Source organism: Geotrypetes seraphini, chromosome 3 (assembly GCF_902459505.1).
Source record: "Geotrypetes seraphini chromosome 3, aGeoSer1.1, whole genome shotgun sequence".
NCBI lineage: Eukaryota > Metazoa > Chordata > Amphibia > Gymnophiona > Dermophiidae > Geotrypetes > Geotrypetes seraphini.
The window spans coordinates 224,382,124-224,403,317 of record NC_047086.1 but is presented as its reverse complement, the minus strand read 5'-3'; the positions used below and the strand labels follow the sequence as shown (position 1 = coordinate 224,403,317).

At 40.0% G+C, this 21,194-nt stretch overlaps 1 protein-coding gene across 3 annotated transcripts in view; it reads right to left on the bottom strand.

Moving 5' to 3' along the window:
- The window catches only part of ANKRD52 (ankyrin repeat domain 52), a 235,565-nt gene that overhangs the window by 42,107 nt on the left and 172,264 nt on the right, over positions 1-21,194 (bottom strand). For 2 of the 3 annotated variants that reach the window (XM_033937117.1, XM_033937119.1), the window contains exons 23-25: positions 10,297-10,341; positions 4,723-4,806; positions 4,374-4,519 (exon numbers count right to left, since the gene is read on the bottom strand). In XM_033937117.1, the coding sequence (XP_033793008.1) occupies positions 4,374-4,519; positions 4,723-4,806; positions 10,297-10,341 (275 nt within the window). The remainder of the gene's footprint in view (positions 1-4,373; positions 4,520-4,722; positions 4,807-10,296; positions 10,342-21,194) is intronic. The other variant, XM_033937118.1, reaches the window with a different exon arrangement.

Genomic DNA, 21,194 nt, shown 5'->3' with positions numbered 1-21,194 from the left:
ACAATTCTGACTATACTTATAAACTATGTCAAAGCCATCCTAGCATCTAATGGATTGATGATTACCAAAAAGTTATAAATGTATAAAAAATATTTGTTAACACTAAATCAAGATTTCTATTAAATATTGGGAATTGTTTAGCATATCAACGTTGATGGTGGCTGGTTCCACCTCATGATAAAGCTGTTGCCTGTTTTTCTTTCATTTCTTTATTTTCTCCTTTTTTCTCCAATATCAGTAGTTTTGCACATCATATATATATTTTTTACATTTAATAAGCTGTTTTGCACATAATATTATTTATTTGTTACTTTTTTTCACATGCACTTCACGCACTTTATATAAAGTTTTCTTAAGCTATAAATTTATTGAATTTTAAAATAATTTTTCAAAAAGGATTCTCTAAATTTTCATAATTCTATTTTCTAAATGTGTTATAATAAATCTAGTGATATTAAATTTATTAGGGAATAAAACGTTAAATAAATACATTAGGGAATAAAATTTAAAATTAAGTTGCTGAATAAATTAAAAAAAATTTTGTTTGGTAGGGGTTGGTGGACATAGATGATTATAACAATATACAAGACAGAAACCTGTAATGGTATACATCATAAGAGGTTCCTAAGACTGAAGTCTGTATAATTTATGATATGTCCACCACATTTTTTGTCTTAAATATTTAATAGGAATCTTGATTTAGTGTTAATAAATATTTTTTATACATATATAACTTTTTGGTAATCAATCCATTAGATGCTATGATGGCTTTGACATAGTTCACAAGTATAGTCAGAATTGTTCTATTAATAAGCATCATCTTCCCTTTCTATTTCCCTTTCTATTTAGGTTTCTGCCAGGTACTGTGACCTGGATTGACCACTGTTTGAAATGGAAAACTGGGCTTGATGGACCACTGGTCTAACCTAGTATGGCTGTTTTTATGACCTCGGTATTCCCTTTTTCTAGAGGATGGGGGCACATGGACTGGTGTAGAAGAATGTCTGATCTAGCTTCCAGAGCCACAGCCTGTGCACTGTACTCTTCATGGAGCTATTATTAGTCCCTGCACTCAGGACACCATCTATAGGCCATTGTTTAAGCCTCAGTCCAGGGGCTTTTTCCTATAGTAGTTCAAGGCCTGAGGTGGAGTATTCTCAGGTGATCCTTGATTAACAGCAAAGTCCTAAATCTAGTCTGTTCCCTTTTATGCTCATAGACAATTTTAGTGCTCTTCCCCACACCCTCAGTGCTGCTTCTCCTGGATATCTGGGATAAAGAAAAAAAATCTAATAACATAAGTTTAAAAAGGTCCAGCTATATAAAGCAACTTTTCTGCCTATGCGCTGAGTAGTAGTGCTGGCTGGTTGGTAGGGGGTGCTATAATGCGGTAATGGAATGGATAGTGTGCAAGACATGTTTGTGGAGTATGTTGTAGATTTTTCTACATATGAGATGCCTCCTTTTCATATGGTTCTGGGTAAATCTAGTTAGATGCATGTATATGTGTTAGTTAAGGCCATGCCCGTTAGAAACTTATGAAAAGTTGGTACACAAATATAAACAAATCTGAATATGGATTGTAGTCAAGACCAGAAAAACACTACAGATTAATATTAAGGAAAAGCATAATAATATTCTCTTTATGTATTTTGCTATTAAGCCATAGAGGAAATCCGGTATTAGAGATACAACACACTTCTAGAGGTATTAATAACTCAATTTTGTATTAGTTTGTCTCCATTTTGTTTCTCTTCTTTTTTGTGCCTGTTCCTTGGTCTAAAGCAGGGTTGTCAAAGTCCCTCCTCAAGGGCCGCAATCCAGTCAGGATTTCAGGATTTCCCCAATGAATATGCATGAGATTTATTAGCATACAATGAAAGCAGTGCATGCAATAGATCTCATGCATATTCATTGGGGAAATCCAGAAAACCCGACTGGATTGCAGCCCTCGAGGAGGGACTTTGACATCCCTGGTCTAAAGGATTCGCGCCAAAAGATCCTCATGGCCTAATTGATAACAGATGTTCTTGAGCTGGTTAGGTTGATTTTACATTCCAATGCTGGATATAGAAGAAAATCTTTCTTGAATAGGTTTTGAAAGCAGTATTGATTATGAATGAAATATGTCATGTGGTTTATGAATGTTTGGGGCTCCGAATGTGTGAGAGAATGTGAGTGATTATGAATGTGAATGTATATTAAACATAGAATTGGTTTTGAAAATTGTATCTTTATATATTTTAAACCTGAAGAAATCCTGAGAAGACATCTGCAATTTGACCTCTCTGACCTTTAAGCTAGGCAATTCTCTCTACACTGTGACATTCCAGGAGGCCTGTTGGCTGTTTCAGGGCTCCTTTACGCCCATATTATGGAATTCTCAGTAAGGGGGGTCTGGGTCTTTTCTTTATTTGTGTGTGTCAGTGAAATTTGAAGCTGTCAGCGTTACTGAGTCTTGGTTAGAAAGCTGGTTTGGGCTAAACTGAGAGAAAAAAGTGTTCACAAAAATATGATTTGTAAAACTTTATTTCAGCCTGGCAACTATGTTAAAAGAAATTTCTTTGTTCAAACTTAAGGACGGCCTCTGTTGGCTGATTGGTTGACAGATGTGATGTCATACTAGGCACTGCAAAAGTATATAAGTGAACCTGGTGGCAGGAGTTTCCCTGAGACCATGTATTGCTTCAGGAGAGGTGCAATTTTCACGCCTGACAGGTCTCCATCGCACATATGCCTTTTGATATAAGAATGTATGGTTAATGTTAATAAACAATATTGAACTGGTAATATATGTGCGATTGTCATTATTCCTGGACAACTAAGGACAGGGTTTGGTAAATTATCCTGTTCAGCGCTGATCCTCTTTCTAATCTTCGGTTTATATACCATGTCATCTCTCAGTGGAGCCTAGTCTCGGTTCACATATAATTGAGATTAAAGTACATAGAAAGAGGAGTATGAGAGAAGTAAGAGCTATAGCATTATCATTTCCTTGATACTGTAGTTAGGTCGTTTAAATATTGCGAGAACAGCAAAGTTTTCAGGGCTTTCCAAAATAGTTGTAGCTGGCTTATCAGTCTAATAGAATCAGAAAGTCCATTCCAGATCTCTACCAACTTGAAGACAAAAGATTGACTAAGCTTCCCAGCAGATTTAATTCCCTTAAAGGAAGGGAAAGATAGCTTATATCATATTCCATAGCCTCCACTCAAACCAGCATTGTTGACACGGCTAAAACCTTTGAAACATATCTAGTTCAGTTTCTGCAGTAGGACCCTGGACTCTGTAGTCTCTCTAGCTTGGACAATGCCATGCTGGATTGATTATTAAATCACACTTCACTGATCCCTACTCACACATCTGGAAGTAACATCTGTGGCTATGGAATTTGTTTTGCTCCTCTACTTGCTTATGTATCCCACAAAGATGATCCTAATTGTAACCATTGAGAGAAAATGGTTTCACTAAAGAACCTGTGCTACTATATCCCAAATTATATAAATCTATGGGTTGCATTCACTTCACTGGGACTAATGAACTAAACTAGAGGCAGCATTTTGATGATAACATCTTTAGGAGCCAAATTCTGAGCATCATCATTGTTGGTCTTGGGTTGTCAGATGAGGACGGCGAGGACATGAATCCGTCGGGTGATCAGCACCCAGGCACAGGATACACCAGCGGTGAGGGTCAGTGATGGAGATAACCTGACCGCACTGAGAGCACTTCTTAAACTCGGTGAGAGGCCGGGACATAAGGTTAGACGGCCGCAGCCACTCGAGGCCAAGCGGCCACGGCGAACCGGGAGCCCCCGGTCACCGAACCGAAAAACGAAAATTAAAGAAAAGGAAGCAATTAACAATGCGCACAGCGACTCCCGTAGGAAAACAAGAAAGCCGCGGTGCTAGAAAGGCACTTAGAGATCGCAGAGAAGAGAGACACGGCTTTCTGGCTCCGCGGAAAACTAAGAACTGAAGACCACGAGGAGGGGATGCGCCCTCTAGTGGAGCAGGAAGGCACGCATGCGTGGGCAGTACCAGCAAACTTGAGATCTTCAATCAAGTTTGCTTGAAAAGTTGTCCGCGATGGGGCTCCGTGAATGACGTCACCCACATGTCGAGAATATGCTGCCTGCTTGTCCTGCGATAATGCACATGTATAGTATAGTCAAAACCCACTATTAAAAATCTTGATTGGCCTGGTTACAAGTTGTAACCGATAGATGGGAAATAGTCACTTACTCCAGACCAAACTGGAGGCAGAGAGGTAACATCATAAAACTAAGAAAATTTTTGCTGATAGATTCTAGAAAAGTTAACAGCCCCTCCCCCCCGGGGATTTTAGGTCACCCTTTGGATACAGACACCCACCTACTGCTGCAGTCTGCCCATTCTCAGCTGCCATCATCAGTGAGGTCCTTCCTGAGTGGTCAGTGGCATTTACCATAGCCTGGGTACGCAACAGCAGCTGTGACCCATGGATATTACCTGCAAAGGCAGCTGCGTGAAGAGGGGTCCTGTAAATAGACAAGAATAAGTGTACAAGAGATGCTAGCAGTTCTACACAGATGTGGTGAGATCCGGAAACCTGCTACAATCATTACGCCAGCTGCAGAAGCCTAAGAGAACATAGCAGTTGCTTGCTCCCCTACTTCCTGCCACCAACAACTCATGCCTTCAGACCAAACTACCAAGTGGTGCAGGACCAGCTGCTCCTTACCTTCCTTTGGAATCTCTGCTGTTCACAATCTTGGCACCCAGTGCTTCCACCAGCATTTCTGCTGTACTGTCTTGGTTATTAATTCTGCATGAAGAAGAGGAAGACTGAGTTGGAGGGACTGACTCTCATATACAAATCAATGTTAACTATTACTGAAAAGTATTTTTTACACAACTGAATACAGCTGAAGAAGCCCCCATCAGAAGATAATCAGTTTCCTTTTCAAACCCATAAACATTATCACTAAAGAAGAGGCAGATCACACCTTTGGTCTGAATGCAGTTGTAAAAAGAAGGCCCTGAGAAGGAAAGCAGTATATTCAGCTGGGCATAGGGGCATGGAAAGCTGCTACAATTATGTAAGACCTTCTGCTAGTGGTAATAGGGATAGTAAGAGAGGGAAAAACATGGCCATGAAGGGGAGAGGAGGAAGTGGGAAACGGAATTATGATATTCCATCTCATCCACAAATGGGAAGGGTGCAACTTAGTGGAAAACCAGTCAGAGATTCAGCTCTTTGGGAGGCTACTGTGGGGTGGGGTGGGGTAGATGGGGCAGGGTATGGTATGGTGTGGTGTGGTAGGGCAAGCTAAAACCCTTAGGGTAGGGGAACCAACAACTATGTCAGCAGTAAAGGGACAATAAAGGCACTTTTGAACATAGCATGGAAGAAACCCTTTGCTGTCTCTGGTGGAGAAGTACCTGCTGCCTATCGCTAGTATCTTTGTCATTAATGATATCATGTAAACTGAACTTCCAGAGAGTTGTACAAAAAGACCAAAACAAAATAATGACCACCACAATACAACATATTAAACAGAAATTATACTATTGGCAGTATTCTGAAATATAGGCACGTACTTTAACACTTTATTCCCAGTCAACCCTAGCTCCCTCAGTCCATCATTTCCTGAACACCATGTTAACAGTGATGCTCAGCAGCACCGTTAACAGATATCCTGTTACAGGTAATCATAACATGATTTGCCTAACAATTTCTTTTTTAAAGTTGACAAATGGCCACCAGGCTTCAGGTCTTCTGACTTTCGGTTTATTGTTGAATTACCAAACATGTTTGGAATAGGTATTATCTGTACCTAATAGGAGTAAACAGCAAAGTTTTCATTTTGTGTCATTTTCCAGTGTCACTGACAATTTCCATGTTTATATAAATGACAGCTCATACTCAGGCAGCAAAGACACTTACCTGCAAAAGGTGTTCTCCAAGGACAGCAGGCATATACTCTCATATGTGGGTGACATCATCCATAAAACCCAGTATGGACACTACCAAGTGCACTGTCACTTTAAATCTTTAAGCACTGCCCATACGTGCTGGTGCCTTTCTGCCTGATATTGGCTTGCAGGACCATAGATTCAGTAAACAAGACATAGTAAGATGGGCGAGTTGTGAGACTATATGCCTGCTGTCCTCGGAGAACAGCTGCTATAGGCAAGTATCTTTTCTTTCTCTGAGGACAAGCAGGCATAACATTCTCACATATGGGACTCCCAAGCTGCCAAGATCATGAATCTCAAGAAGGATGATGGACAAACGTGGTTCTGGCAAACTCCAAGTGAGTTGGAGAAAAAGTTGGTGCTCAGCAAAAAAAAAAGATTCTGCAAAACTGCTTTTTCAAACTGTATCTTCTGGAGTTTTGTTCCAAACAGCAGTGAGAAGTAAAGGTATGGATTGAGGACCAAGTGGCTGCTTTGCAAATGTACTCAATGGATATAGAGTGGAAATGAGCTACTGAAGCAACCATAGCTTGGACTTGTGGGCTGTTAAAGAGTCCTGTAGCGTCAGCCCAGCCTGAGTATATACAAAAGAGATATAGTCTGCCAGCCAAGTGAAGATTAGGCCAAGTCAGTAAGGAACAAAAGCCACAACGAGCTGGGAGGATCTTCTATGAGGTTTAGTGTGTTCTAGGTAGTATGCCAGAGCATGTTTGCAATCCAAGATGCGCAATGCTGCCTCTCCAGGATATGATTGTGGCTTTGAAAAGAAAACAGGCAAAACTATAGATTGATTGAAGTGAAATTCCTAGATGACTCTGTTGTTGTAGAATTTGTGTTGGAAGAATCTGACACAAGAGCTTGAAGTTCACTCACACGGTGTGCAGATGTAAGGGCAATGAGGAAAACATCTTTCCAAGTGACAGGTTTGAGAGATCAAGATGCAAGTAGCTGAAAGGGAGACATCATAAGAGGAGACAGCACTAAATTAAGATCCCAAGCAATAGGTGAAGGCTTGAAAGGTGGTTTCATGTGGACAGTCCTTTCATGAGAAAGGGATGCACAGATAGATGTTTCTTGTCCCAGGGAATGAAACATACTGATAGCCCTGAGTTGTATTCAAACTGATAACTGTTTTTCAATCTAGAGTTGGAAGGGTTGAGTAGGAAATCCAGTATGGATGGAAGTAGATATGTGACTGGTTGCAGAGAATGCAATGAACACCAGGAAGAAAATCTGGTCTATCTGAAATAGTATGTTTAGCAAAAAAGGACCACCAAATATCTCAATAGGAATAATTCAACCATATTATTATAAGTGCTCAGAATCTTAACGGTAGAGAGAACACAACCGGGGAATAATAGTACTATAAAGTGCAGTGAAAGATTAAGAGAAGCGCGTGTCCACGATTGTGTTCTCTCTACCGTTAAGTTGAATTATTCCTATTGAGATATTTAATGGTCCTTTTTTTGCTAAACATATATTTGGAAGATTTTTTGATTCACCTATGAAAAACAAAGCTTAAATTGATTTACAAGCCACCCCCGAAGTTCCCATAGGAAATAATGTAGGTACTCACAGTCTCTGTACCGCCTTTGCCTGTCAGTGTTTTTAAAGCAGCTGAGTGGAGAAAAAGGACTTTCTGCCTCAGAAACAGCTCCAAATGCACTGGACTGCCAACCGGCAAGAGACTGACTACACCCTCTACCCCCACGGATCCTCTGCCACGCACACAGCCTGTGCGAGAAAACTTGTGACAAGGTCACTAGCCAGCAAACTCCATGGAAAGGGACTCCGGGTACTTCCAGAAAGTGGCACACAGCAGGTTGGCTTCACAGATCCACCACAGTTCTCTGTGAAGCTGCAGTCCAGCACTGATAAGGTATTCTTATAGTTCTTAAATAAGGTATCTTTCATGACTCTATGAAAAAGAAGCCTTAATGCATTCATCTGATGGTGCTTCAAAATGAAGAAGTTCAAATAGTTCAGAGCGAGACTCCTCTTCTGTTTCCATTTTGATGATCAAAGCTTACCACATCTGCCTTACAAAGCCAGTACAAGATAAACTTTCTGGTGGAGACTTGCGTTATTGAGAAGGAGGGGAAGGATCACAAGGTATATCATAGGATTCTTCTGTTGAGTATTCTGGCAAATCCTTGTCTGGTTGGAGATATCCAAGTCAGATTCCATAAAGTACTCTGTGCAAGGTGAACCAGGGGATGTGCGTTGAGAGGAGTGTCAAGATGGAGGTTGTTGGTCTGAGAGGGGAGATTACACTACATTAGTGATTTTTATTCTGCCATTACCTTGCGGTTCAAGGTGGATTACAGAAGAAGATTTCAGAATTACAGAAGAGGATTTCTGGACATGTCCAGAGGTGTTACAGAGTAGAGCGGGTTGCTTCAGAAGATTGAAATGTTTCATACGTTGTTAGTTAGTCTTCATGGATTTTTTTGAATATTTATTTTCTGAAAGTTTTGTAGTCTGGGGGTCGCGAATAGTAGATTGGAGAGTTGGTGGTCTAGTTTTGCTGCCTGTGTGGCTAGAAGGCCACTGTACAGTTTTTTCTGTTTGATGTCTCTGATTGGAGGGTATGTGAATGGTGTCTGGGTTCTCCTGTGTCTGTTTATGGTAGTTTTGGATTAGGCGGTTGTTCAAGTAGGCTGGGCTGTCACTATATATGGATTTAAATAATTTAAATAGTATTCTTGCTTGAATTGGGAGCCAGTGTGAGTCAAGGTATGCCTCGGTGATGTGGTCCTCTACTGATGTGATAACTCCTCTACTGATGTGTCAAGTGGGTCCCTACTGACTCTGATGCTTGACGTCGAGCAGGAATGTGTGACCTTGTCCTCGACTGACATTTTGATGAATCCTTAGGCTGGACTGGGCTGAGGCAGACATAGAAGCCTTTAAAGCCCGTGAAGACAGTGTCTGCAGTAGCTCTGAAAGCTCTTGTCTGAGTGTAATCAGGATCTCCTCCTGGAGAGACTGTGCAACTACCAAAATAGATATCAGCATGGAAGCAGTCTGCTGTACTGGCTGTGGAAGACCTTAATGTCAAGATACACCTCTAAGGAGACATCTAGATGGAAGGAGAGCGGTCCTCTGTGCGTCGATGTTTACTATGCGACGAGAAAGTCAGCACTTAAGAGGATATAGTAGAATGGCTAGAAGGGGAAGAATGTTTATGCTTCTTAGCTTTCTTACAAGGCATGTTCCCTGATGCTCAAGGCATAGATGAAGATGTCTTGCCTTTGTAAGGAGCCCAAAGCCCGACGCTTTGGACACTCAGTGCCAATGCCGATGACTGAGACATAAAAAGGCAAGTGTCGGGTTCCAAGTCTCCTGCTATGCTTGTTGTTGATGTCAACGTGGTAACAAAAAGTTACTGGAACTAAAGTTTTGGGGCTTTGAGTGACCTCTTTTGCATAAGGAGGCAGAAGACACAACAAATGTCCTGATGTTCAGGACTCAGGAGACTGGACACACCAATTATATGGGTCAGAGCTTGAAATGGTCTGATTACTTTCAAAACATTTCTTAAAGCCACTCAATACAGTCTTTGACAAGAAAGGGAAAACGGTCGATGTTAAATCTAAGGGATCAATGGCCCAGGAAGCGCGAGTGAAAAGGATCCTGAAAATCAGTGATGCTCCTGGGAGGAAAAAAAGTTAACAGTGAACCAAAGTTGGGTAACATACTGAAACACAATAAAAATAAAGAGTTATTACAAAAACTATGTAAAAGAAGGACGGAAACGCACAAAAAATTAGAAAAGTTTGACACACTGAAGAGAAAACTGAAGACACATTTTCTCAGCTTAGCGGACAACGAAGAACTGATAGTCCCACAAGCTGAGGTTGGGTGGGATGGCACCAGCACACGTGTGATATAGGTCCTGCCTAAAGATTTAAAGTGACAGTGCACTTGGTAGCACTGGATGATATCACCTACATATGAGAATATTAATGTCTGCTGGTCCTCAGATAGCTAATGGTTAGAGTAGTAAACTAAGAAAATGGGGAAGCAAGGTTCAAATCTCACTATTGCTCCTTGAGATCTTGGACAAGACACATAACACTCCATTACCTCAGGTACAAATTTGGATTTTAAGTGCTCTAGGGACAGGAAAATATCTACTGTACTTGAATGCAACTCACCTTAAGCTACTAAGAAAGGTGTAAGATAAAACCAAAATACAGTACCAGGAACAATGTGGATTAATATGAATTCATACAAATGTCACTTAGGTCTAATAGATCAATTCTACCATAGAACAATAGCATTAACTTTCAGATGTCACACAAGGGAGAACTTAGAAAGGAGAAAATCTTACCTGTTAAATGTCTCTTCTTTAGTCCTACCAGTCCAGTCTAGACACCTGCCCAATAAATGTCACATATTACTCTATGTTTAACTGAAATTGTAGAACTATAAAGTTTCTTCTCATGTTTTGAAGGGTCATGTTGGACATTTCTACAGTTTGAAAGAAAAAATGCCTAATCTTCATAGCTTTTTCATTTGAAATACTCAAGACTTAAGGGAAGCTAATCCTATCAGAACCTATGGGTTGTGCCCATCAGTCAACAGAGAGAGATTAAAAATGTCATTATTTCAAATGACAAAGCAATAGAGATAAGGCGTCTTCCTTTCTTTCAAACTGTAGAAGATACATCCAATAAATATCATGACCTTTCAAAACTTGAAAAGAAATTTTATATAGTTGACATGTAACTGAAATTGTAGAACTATAAAAAAAATGTCATATATTACTCTGTGCTATTTATCAGGCAAGTCTCTAGACTAGTTTGATAGGACTAAAAGAAAGGAATTTAATAAGTACAACCAATTTCTCCTTCCTTAGCATTGTTACAATACCAGTTCAGAACCTGGAGGATATAGCAAAGCAATCCTTATGGGTGGTGGGACTGTAGAGAAACTGCCTGGATCATCTTGGCTGCAAAAACAATCTATATTCAAACAGCCCTATAAAGCCTAAAGTGCTTTGTAAAAGTAGGACCAAACAATCAGGTCGCTGTAAAGGAGCCACTTTACTCTGGAAGTTGCCAAATTTATGGAAGAATGAATGCTCTGTCAAACCCTGAGGAGATTGTTTCTAACAAAATGTTTTGTGAGTAAGCATCTGCTCTAACTAATGGAAAATAGTAGCCTTGAAGTTGAGTCACCCTTTTCTTGGTTTGCCAAAGAGAAGAAATAATCAGATTTTTAAAATGGAAAAATTATGCCTTACCTAAAAATGTTCTTTAATCACAGCAGATGAAACCAGAGATTTGTAGATTATGACAATCTTCCAGCAGGTGGAGATAGAGAGCACTATACTGAACTGTGTCATTTGGGTCTTTATCTGTTATGTTACTATGTATATAGCGAAGCTGCTTACCAGTAACTGGGGTTCTCAGTAGACAGCAGGCGAATGCAGCCACACTTGGTGAAGTCCTCAGAGGCTAAATGCCAGTGCTCTTCCCTATGGATAGTAAGTTTTGTTTTTGAACTTACTGGGCATGTGCCTTCAGAGTTCCTCCTGCTGCTCAGCCAGTTTTGTTAGTAGCATAGAAAAAAGTCTCATTTTACAGGGTTGGTGGGCAAGTGTGACTACATTCCCCTGCTGTTTACGGAGAACCCCCTTACAGGTAAGCAACTTCGTTTTCTCCGGAGACAAGCAGGGGAAAAGCAGTAACACTACCTGGTTAAGTCCATAGCATTAAGAATCAAGTGGGTAGAGACAAATTTGGGCCAAACAATAGTGCTTTGTAAACGTATGAACTGAGGACCAGGTTGCTGCTTTGCAGATATCTTGAATAGATACAGATTTTAAATTTGCAATTGAAGAAGCTGTTGCACGTACTTTATGTGCTCCAATTGATCCAGGAAGAGATAGATGAGCTCTAGTATAGCAAAAATTGATACAATGGGCAATTCACGAAGATATAGGGCTCCTTTTACAAAGGTGCGCTAGTGTTTTTAGTGCGCGCTAGCCGAAAAACTACTGCCTGCTCAAAAGGAGGTGGTAGCGGCTAGCGTGCAGGGCATTTCAGCGTGCGCTATTCTGCGCATTAAGGCCCTAACGCACCTTTGTAAAAGGAGCCCATAGTCATACTGGTTGACCTTGGTTAGCTGAGCTGAAGGACATGGATAGCTGATTTGTTTTATGTATGTCTGCTTGTCTGCAATCCAGTATGTGCAGACTTTGTTCCGATGGAGAGGAATGTGGAGAAAGAAAAAACAACAGCAAGGTTGTCGAATGATTGAGATAGAAATCAGTAACAACCTTTGGAAGGAATTTTGGGCGAGTCCGCATCTGCACCCTGTTAGGAAAAAAAATGGAGGTATGGATAATATGTGACCAATGCTTGCAGTTCACTAACTCTTCTTGCAGAAGTAAGAGCCATGAGGAAAGCTGTTTTCCATGTGAGGAATGTTAATGTGGCAGACCCCAAAGGTACAAAAGAGTTTTTCATCAATTGGTCTAAGAAAGTGGTCTCAAACTGGTAGCCCGCCAGGTACTATTTTGAGGCCCTCGGCATTATAACAAATGATTCTTTATGGAAAACTTGTGCCTTAAGTGTCCAGTGGGCGCATTATGGAATGTTGCCTGCCTCATTGCTGTAACCTCATGCAAGTTCAAGTTCAAGTTCATTTTTATTTGATGAATCGCCTATTTAAAACATTCTAAGCGATGAACAATATAAAAGCACAGTGCAGGGAAACATACAGTTTTTTAGACAAATTTTAAGACAACATTTTAAGAAACAAATTATGTTAAAACAATTAAAATACAACAACATTTTAAGAAACACATATTATTAGGGCAAAATTTAAAAAAATCAAAGTTTATAGTAGATATTCTTAAAAGTTGAGGCTTGGTGACAAACATGATAGGGAGGGGAAAGGGGAAAAAAGTTACAGTAGTCTAACTAGGAAAAAAAAAAACCATAAAAGGGATAAAAAACACAGGGATGGGGAAGGGAAAAAAAAAGAAAAAAAAAATTAAGTAAAAATGGTTTAGTCATTTAATCATTAAAAGCATCGTTGAATAAAAAAGTTTTTAAGAGTTTTTTTAAAAATATAAGGTCTTTTTCTTTTTTAATAAAAAGTGGCAAAGCATTCCAGGTTTGAGGGGCTATAACAGAGAACATTTCATTTCTCCTGGTTCCTACAATTTTTAAAGATGGAATTGATAGTAAATCTTGAGAGGACGATCGAAGAGAACGAGATGTATGATGTGGTATGTCCGTACACGATTTAAAGGTGGAGTGGAGAGGACAATCGCATACAGACCATGGCATGTGGTGCAAGATGCAAAACTTTGTGCACTGGGCATTGGTTTCAGAAGCAGAGGTCTATCACAGGTGTTCCCCATTGTTGAAATATTTGTTGTAAGATTGCAGTATTAAGAGTCCACTCATGAGGATCAAGTTTCTGGCTGAGAGTCTACAATTACATTCATTTCTTGAATGTATACTGCTTGCAATTCTATGTGAAGAGAGAGAGCAAAGTTCCACAGATGATAGGCTTCTTTGCAAAGGGGCAGGAGCTGCATGTGAAGTATTGCATGAGGTACAAGAGCAAGGGACACTGCCATGTGATCCAAGAGGCATAGAATGTTGCATGCTGAAAGAGCAGGAGATTGTCTCATCTGATTGGCTAAAGTGATAATTGCTTCATGACGTTCTTCTGGAAGATAGACTCTTGCAGTGACAGTGTTGAGATGTGCCCAATAAATGTGAGGCAGCAAACTGGTTTAAATTTTGACTTGTCAAAGTTGATTATGAAACCTAGTGCCTATAGGAAGTGTACTGAGGTTTGAATGGTGAGAAGTAACTGTGCTCTGGAGTGTGGTACTAGGAGACAGTCATCCAGGTAAGGAAATACCAAGTGATGCTGCTTCCGCAGGTGGGCTGCTACTACCACCAAGTACTTTATGAAGACCCGGGGCACTGATGATAGGCCGAAGGGTAGAATTTTGTTCTGATAATGCTTGGTGAGGATCATAAATCATAGACACTTCCAGTGGGAGGGATGGGAGTGTATACATCTTTGAGGTCTAACACGACTAACCAATTGTTTTGTTTGAGAAGAGGAAGTATTACCATTCAGAATTTCTCTGTTTTGAGGCAGGTATTTAGTGATCAAAGGTCGAGTATGAGTCAGAGTCCGGGAATGAGAAAGAATCTGGAAAAGAATCCCTGGTAATGTTGATGTTCGAGAACTTCTTCTATGGCATTGTTCTGTAGCAACAGAGATATTTCTTCTGCCAGCTGGGGAATGTGATGGTAAGGTAAGCTGGATGACAGAAGAAGATGTGTGTGTGGATGCTGAGGTAGGAAGCTGAGGGAATATTCTTGAGAAATTATAGTCAAAACCCATTTGTCTGTGGTAATTACCTGCTATGCTGACAAGAAGTGGGTTAGACGTCCTCACACCTGTAGATGGTCAAAAACTAGGTTTAAGTAGAGGTAGTTGAGATCTCAAAGGTTGCTTGTGGTCTTTTGAACACTGCTTCTGAGTGAAGAAGATGACTGCGATCTTTGTGAAGTAGATCTGGTATAGCGAGTAAAATACCTAAGAGGATAATATTGTTGAAAAATTTGCTGATGGCATGATCTATGATAAGATGAGGCGGTGGAATATCTGCAAAATGGCTGGGATTGATCTTGAGGTTGTGCCGAGAGCTCGCGCATGGCTGTGGAATCTTCCATTAGCTATGAGACAGAAGCCTTCACTTTCTTACCAAAAAGTATCTCCAAGACAGGAGGCATCTGCTAACCTGTGATGGAGATCTACTCTAAGGTCTGAAGCTTTGAGCCATGCTGTACGGCGAGTTGCAATTGCCACCGCTGCGGTTCTAGAAATCATGTCATAAGCATCATAGTTAGTTTTAATTAAATGGTAAATGGACAACTGCAATGTCTTGTGGAGATTCAGGACTACTTCAAATGAGGCAGTTTCTACTTGTTGCAGAATGAAGTGCTGAAAATGGAGTATTTTCCATTGATGGGCCATGATTTTTTATGTCAGCACAGAACCTTGGTAGACTTTGTATCCGACAGAGTCCAGGAAATGATAATCTTTCCCTGGGGATGAATTATATTGAGATCTTGCCGATTTAGATTTATTAATAGCTGATTCAGATACCATAGAATAGTTTGGTAGCTGTTATAAGTTATGTCTAGGTGCCTTTTGAACTCTGTATTTCAGTTCTAGTCACTTAGAAACAGTGGATACTGATTGGGACTTTTGCCTACTGAAGCTGTCATTTTAATCTTGTCTAATGGTGTCGATGGCAGTAAGCTTCTGTTCCCCAGTGGTGCCAAATCCGAGTTCTAAGGAAGAGGAGCAAGCAGCGATGTTTGTGGTCTTGGTGATTTTACTGAACCATTGGCATGAAGCACAACTTGAGGGAGCTACCTTCTATTTATCCAGATAAAAAAATAATTTAAAACATTTCTATACCGTTTAAAAAAAGACTAAACAGTTTACATCAATAAAAACATACATAAAATAACAGACAAACTAAAATCTTCATAATTAAACAGTTTCTTCTCTTCAAGTGATAGCTAATAAATCACAAAAATCCAGTGATCACTGTGTTAAGTGGTGTTATTGCTTACCGCTAAGAAATTAATTAAAATTGTCATCTTCTTGCTATGGGGGAGGGGGGGAGAGGGGTTTAAGACTGCTGAGTCCTGACTAAAAATTCTCTCATTTTAAACAAAGAAAAGTGCCCTAAAAAATGTATGTTGTTTTTTTTTTTTTAAATATAAGGAGGGGAGAGCTGCGACCTATCAGGAGCCCGGTCAAAGAAAAAACTGGCTGAGCAGGGGGAGGCGCTCAGAAGGCAGGGTGCCTGCCATAAATTTCCAAAAAAACAAACTATACCTAGGGAAGAGCACAGACACTCATGCTCAGTCTGAGGACTTCACCAACAAGTATGCCTGCATTTCCCCTGCTTGTCTACAGAGAAAGTATAATTTTAATTGTCTCAGATTTAGATTGGCATTATCATTATCATCTGGAACCAACAACAAATCAAATAAGCACAGCAAAGCCAAAATCTGCTACTTTAAAATGGGAGTGTGTGTTAATTTTTTAGTTTTGGAGATGCTATATAGACCAACCCCAGGAGACAATTGGCCTCTAGGACTCAACCATGCGAACACCAGCTGTGGTTTAGGTGTATGAAATTAAAAAACCCAAATAGCTGCACCAGTCCAACTTGCATCATCTTCTGGAGATAGAGAAATACTGAATAACTCCAGGCTACACCTAATGTTATATTGGTGATGTCACTGGAAAACATTTCTCTACCTCCAAGAGGACATAACCCACTGGTCTAGCTGGATGATAAAGAACTGTATACTTGCACAATGGAAGGCATATATACTTAAAGTTGCCGAGTTTCTTCCATTCAATGGGAAGATTATGTTCTTACCTCGATAATCTTCTTTCTAGTATAAAGGAACATGAGTCTTGACCAATTGGCTATTTACTTCTACCCATGAGTTTTTGCAGAAGGAATCATTTACAGCTTTCATTTCATTTCATTTCAGCTCCATCTTCTTGTGTCAGTGGGCAATCCAAATCTCCTCAGTTTGTATCAAAGCAGTTATCACACTTAAAAGAGGAGAAATAACAAGGAGGACATGGAGAACTCCAAGTTATGTCTTTTCTGCTCTGCCACAAAGACAATTAATAAATCCCATGAATTTAATACAAGGATGGTGGACCAAAACAAGTCACCTACTTGGATGCAACCATTTATACAGCTATTACAGGCTCTTCCACAGACTTTGCTACAGCAAGTTATGACATCACTTATAGCACTTGCTAGACAGTTGAAAAACAATAATCTACTCTCTTGGCTGCTCCAAGGCAAGCATTTGGAAACAGGGTGAAGATCCTGTCACTGGCCAGCAATCCTGGGAACCTCTGGATCACTGGGAAGCCTCGAACTTCAGATTGAAAACCTGAAAATAATAACTCAATTGCAGAGCAGAAGAAAAGATACCTCAACTCACTTGCAAAAGGAAACCTGAGGAGATGGGGACTGCCCACTAATACAAGAAGGCAGAGCTGAAAAGCTGGAAATGATTTCTTCTGCAAAAACTCGTGAGTAGAGATGAATAACCCACTGGTTAAGACTCATGTTCCTTTTGCCCTGAAAATGTTAACATATATCTTTGTAAAAGCTGTTCCCATAGCACATATTGGCATGGTTCTAAAATACATGCACTTCAGCATGTATTTTAGAACAAGCTCTACATCAGAAATCCTAACACTACCGCAACTGGACACATCCTGACCTGGACATCTAAAATTAAGGTTTCTAAATTCTGCACTAAATAGGTTCTCATACTTATAGTGAGGCAATAAAAGTAACCATCCAGAGTTTTTTTGCTGTTTTTTTTTTTTCAGTAATTGGTTTGAATTTCAATGAGAAATGTTATTTACATATTTAGTTATAATACTTAGTAATATTCTTAAATAATATTTAAATTATCTTAAGCTATGTTGATGTTTATTTAGGATGGTTTAAAAAAAATCAAGTTCATGAGACGTGACTTCCATAAGTCTATTTTTGCTCTACATCTGGCCACTGTTAATTGTGCCAAACTATAAGCCTTTTAGTGAATTTATGTAATACATAAAATGCAAGTGCGGAATTTATATTAATTTTCAACTACACCCGAATTGTGAGCAAATGCGCATGGAAAGAAGTTAAAATACATACTGTGTTACTTATAGCTGAAAACAGGCTTGTTAGCCTAATGATTTATTATGAATTGTTCAATGTTCAATGATTCCAAAGTACATACAAAATGTTTATGTGCCAATGCTGAGATAGTTCTACATTCAGTCAGTATTCATCAGTGTAGCTTTGGAGTAAGTTGGCTAGGTCTTTCTATGCTGAGCAATAAGGCGAAGAAGGAACTGCTTCTGCTCTTCATTCTTTGTGAGACTTAAAATTATAATACTGCATTAAGGCAATTGCTCTTTCAGTGGAATAGTTGACTACTGTCATTGATAATTCTGACTGCTTCAAATACTAGTAGTTTGGATCATCTCTCCAGGTTGCAAGATCTTTAACCAGAAATTGTTGAGCCTTTTCTTGTCCATTTGTATCAAGAACACCAAAGAAGACATAAGTTCTCTTTGTTATACATAATGCCAGGACAATGGGACCGAATGACTCGGGAGGGCAGTTGAGACGTTTCACCAAGCATGTGGATTGTAGAAACTAAGGTTTGCCACCATCTTGGACTTGACTTCATTGCTTAGTCTGTCATCATAAAAGACCTGACCAGCCAAAATTTCTGACAACCACAGATATCTGGTGAATGTTACTGATGCAACCTTGGCAACAGCCTTATTCAGACTTTTCTGGAGTTTTGAAAGCAGAAGCAAGTCATTAAGTGGTGCTTTTATAGGAAGGGGTGCTTTATGCTAGTAGCAGATGTAGATGAAGCTACCAAAGAGAACAAGTTCATTAATGCCCTGTCTTTCTTTGGCAGTAAGAGAGAATTGTTGATGGAACAGAAATATCTTAATAATGTAGATAGTCTTCACCATCAACTGTGCATGGTGGAAGGCCCATACAAAATGGTTTCACTTTATATGCATCCAGGCAGCCACCAAGAAAAATTAAACAGAGCTCAAGAAGCTCAAGAATTTCTTTCGGAAGGACTAATGTGTCTGCATCAAAAATATTGTCCGCAGTAACTTCATACAAATCCTGGTCTATGTGGAGAAATTAGGTTCTTACCTACTAATTTTCTTTCTTTTAGTCCCTCCAGACTGACACGGAATGGAACAGAATGGATGGGTTTATGCTCCTCTGCCAGCAGGTAGAGACTGAGAACACATTAACTTTTAATAGTACAAGTGAGTTGTGCAGTCACATCTACAATCAGTCTGATGAATAGCCAAGCAGGAACTAACTAAGAACTAAAGAACCATGAACTATAAACACACCAACTCCACTCTCATATAGAGAAGACAAAGTAGTTGTCCGGATTGGACAGGGAGACACTGTTGGATACCAATTAGAACAAGAACCTTCAAAGTGTCCCCGCAGTTCGCCAGCTAAGCCAGACGAACCAAACACCGCTGGTCTACCATACTCCTCCCAAAAAAACAAGACCAAAAGATACCTCAGAAAAAACCGCACTTTGTGAAAAACACAGAATAAAATGACAGGGCGGGGTCTGTGTCGGTCTAAAAGGCCCAAAAGAAAGAGAATTACTCCTTCTTTAGTGTCCCCAACACTAGCAGCCAACTTTCCTATCGCGGCTGCCAGGGAATCTCTCTTGCTGGCAACCGATGCCAACCCCGATGAGAGTTCTCCTTCGCATGGCCATGAAAAAGAAAAACAAACGCTGGCCACATTGAGACCTTGGCGGAAGCACACTGAGCACTTCATCGGCCGAGAAGTGCTCACTGTGAACCATAAGACAGGCTCAATACAACGGTATACAGTCATGTGAAAAAATTAAGACACCCCATGAAATATTCAGTTCTTTCTTAAGAAATGTTCATATATCGATGTAAAATCTTTTTTTATTTATCTCTGGAAAAGAAAGTGATGTAATTGCAGATAAACAACAAAAATTTTCCTTGATTTACTTATGAAATAAAAGATATCCACAAAATGTGTATTCTAACTGAGGAATAAATTAGAATACCGTACACCCTAATAGCTAGTGTTACCCCCTTTAGCTGAAATAACTGCAGTGAGACGCTTCTTGTAGCCATCTACCAGTCTCTGACATTGGTCTGAAGAAAGTATGGCCCACTCCTCAATGCCGAATTCTTTCAGCTGTGAAATGTTTGAGGGGTTTCTTGCATGTACAGCCTGTTTCAAATCACCCCACAGCATCTCAATGGGATTAAGATCAGGGCTTTGACTCAGCCACTCCAGGACTCTCCATTTCTTAGTTTTCAGCCAGTCCTTGGTGGATTTACTGGTATGTTTTGGGTCATTGTCATTTTGCAGGGTCCAGTTCCACTTCAGCTTTTAATTTTCTTACAGATGGTCTCACATGTTCAAGCACTCTCTGATACACGGTAGAATTCATGGTGGATTCTATGATGGTGAGCTGCAGCAAAGCATCCCCAAACCATGACACTTCCACCTCCATGCTTCATAGTTGGTATGAGGTTCTTTTCCTGGAATGCTGTACTTGGTGTATACCAGTGGTCTCAAACTCAAACCCTTTGCAGGGCCACATTTTGGATTTGTAGGTACTTGGAGAGCCTCAGAAAAAATAGTTAATGTCTTATTAAAGAAATGACAATTTTGCATGAGATAAAACTCTTTATAGTTTATAAATCTTTCCTTTTGGCTAAGTCTTAATAATAATATTGCCATTTATAGCTAAAGAGACATATGATCAAGAAACTGTTTTATTTTACTTTTTGTGATTATGATAAACATACCGAGGGCCTCAAAATAGTAACTGGCAGGCCACATGTGGTCCCAGGGCCGCAAGTTTGAGACCACTGGTGTACACCAAACATGTCCTCTTTTCTGGTGTCCAAATAATTCAATTTTAGACTCATCTGTCCATAGAACACTATTCCAGAAGTCCTGGTGCTTGTCTGCGTTCTCTGGAAAACTTCAGTCTTGATGTTTCTCTTAGAGAGCAAAGGGTTCCTCCTTGCACCTCTCCCAGGCAAGTTAAATTTGTGCAGTCTCTTTCTGATTGTTGAGGCATGCGCTTTCACATCAAGAGCTTGCTGTAGGTCCTTTGATGACATTTTAGGGTTTTTGAAGACTTCTTTTAGCATCTTGCAATCTGCTCTGGGGGTCAACTTGTTTGGACGGCCAGAACTGGGCATGTTGGCAGTTGTACACTATTTTCCGGACTGTGGAATGGCTAATGCCAAATTCCTTTGCGATCTTTTTAAATCCCTTACCAGACTTATAAACTGCTACAATCTTCTTTCTGAAGGCCTAAGACAGTGACAGGATAATTGCGTGCCAGACACCAGCACGCCGACAATCCAGCGCTGACAATTCAGTGCAAGAAAGAAGCACGCCTCCGAAAGACATTATTTATAAAGAGCTCTGACGGGGGATGTGGGGGGGAACCCCCCCACTTTAATGCATAGTGTTCGCGTTGCCGTTGGGGGAGTATGGGGGATGCAACCCCCCACATTATAGAGAAAATGAAACTTTTCATGAAAAAAATCGGAAAAAGTTCTGTTTTCTCT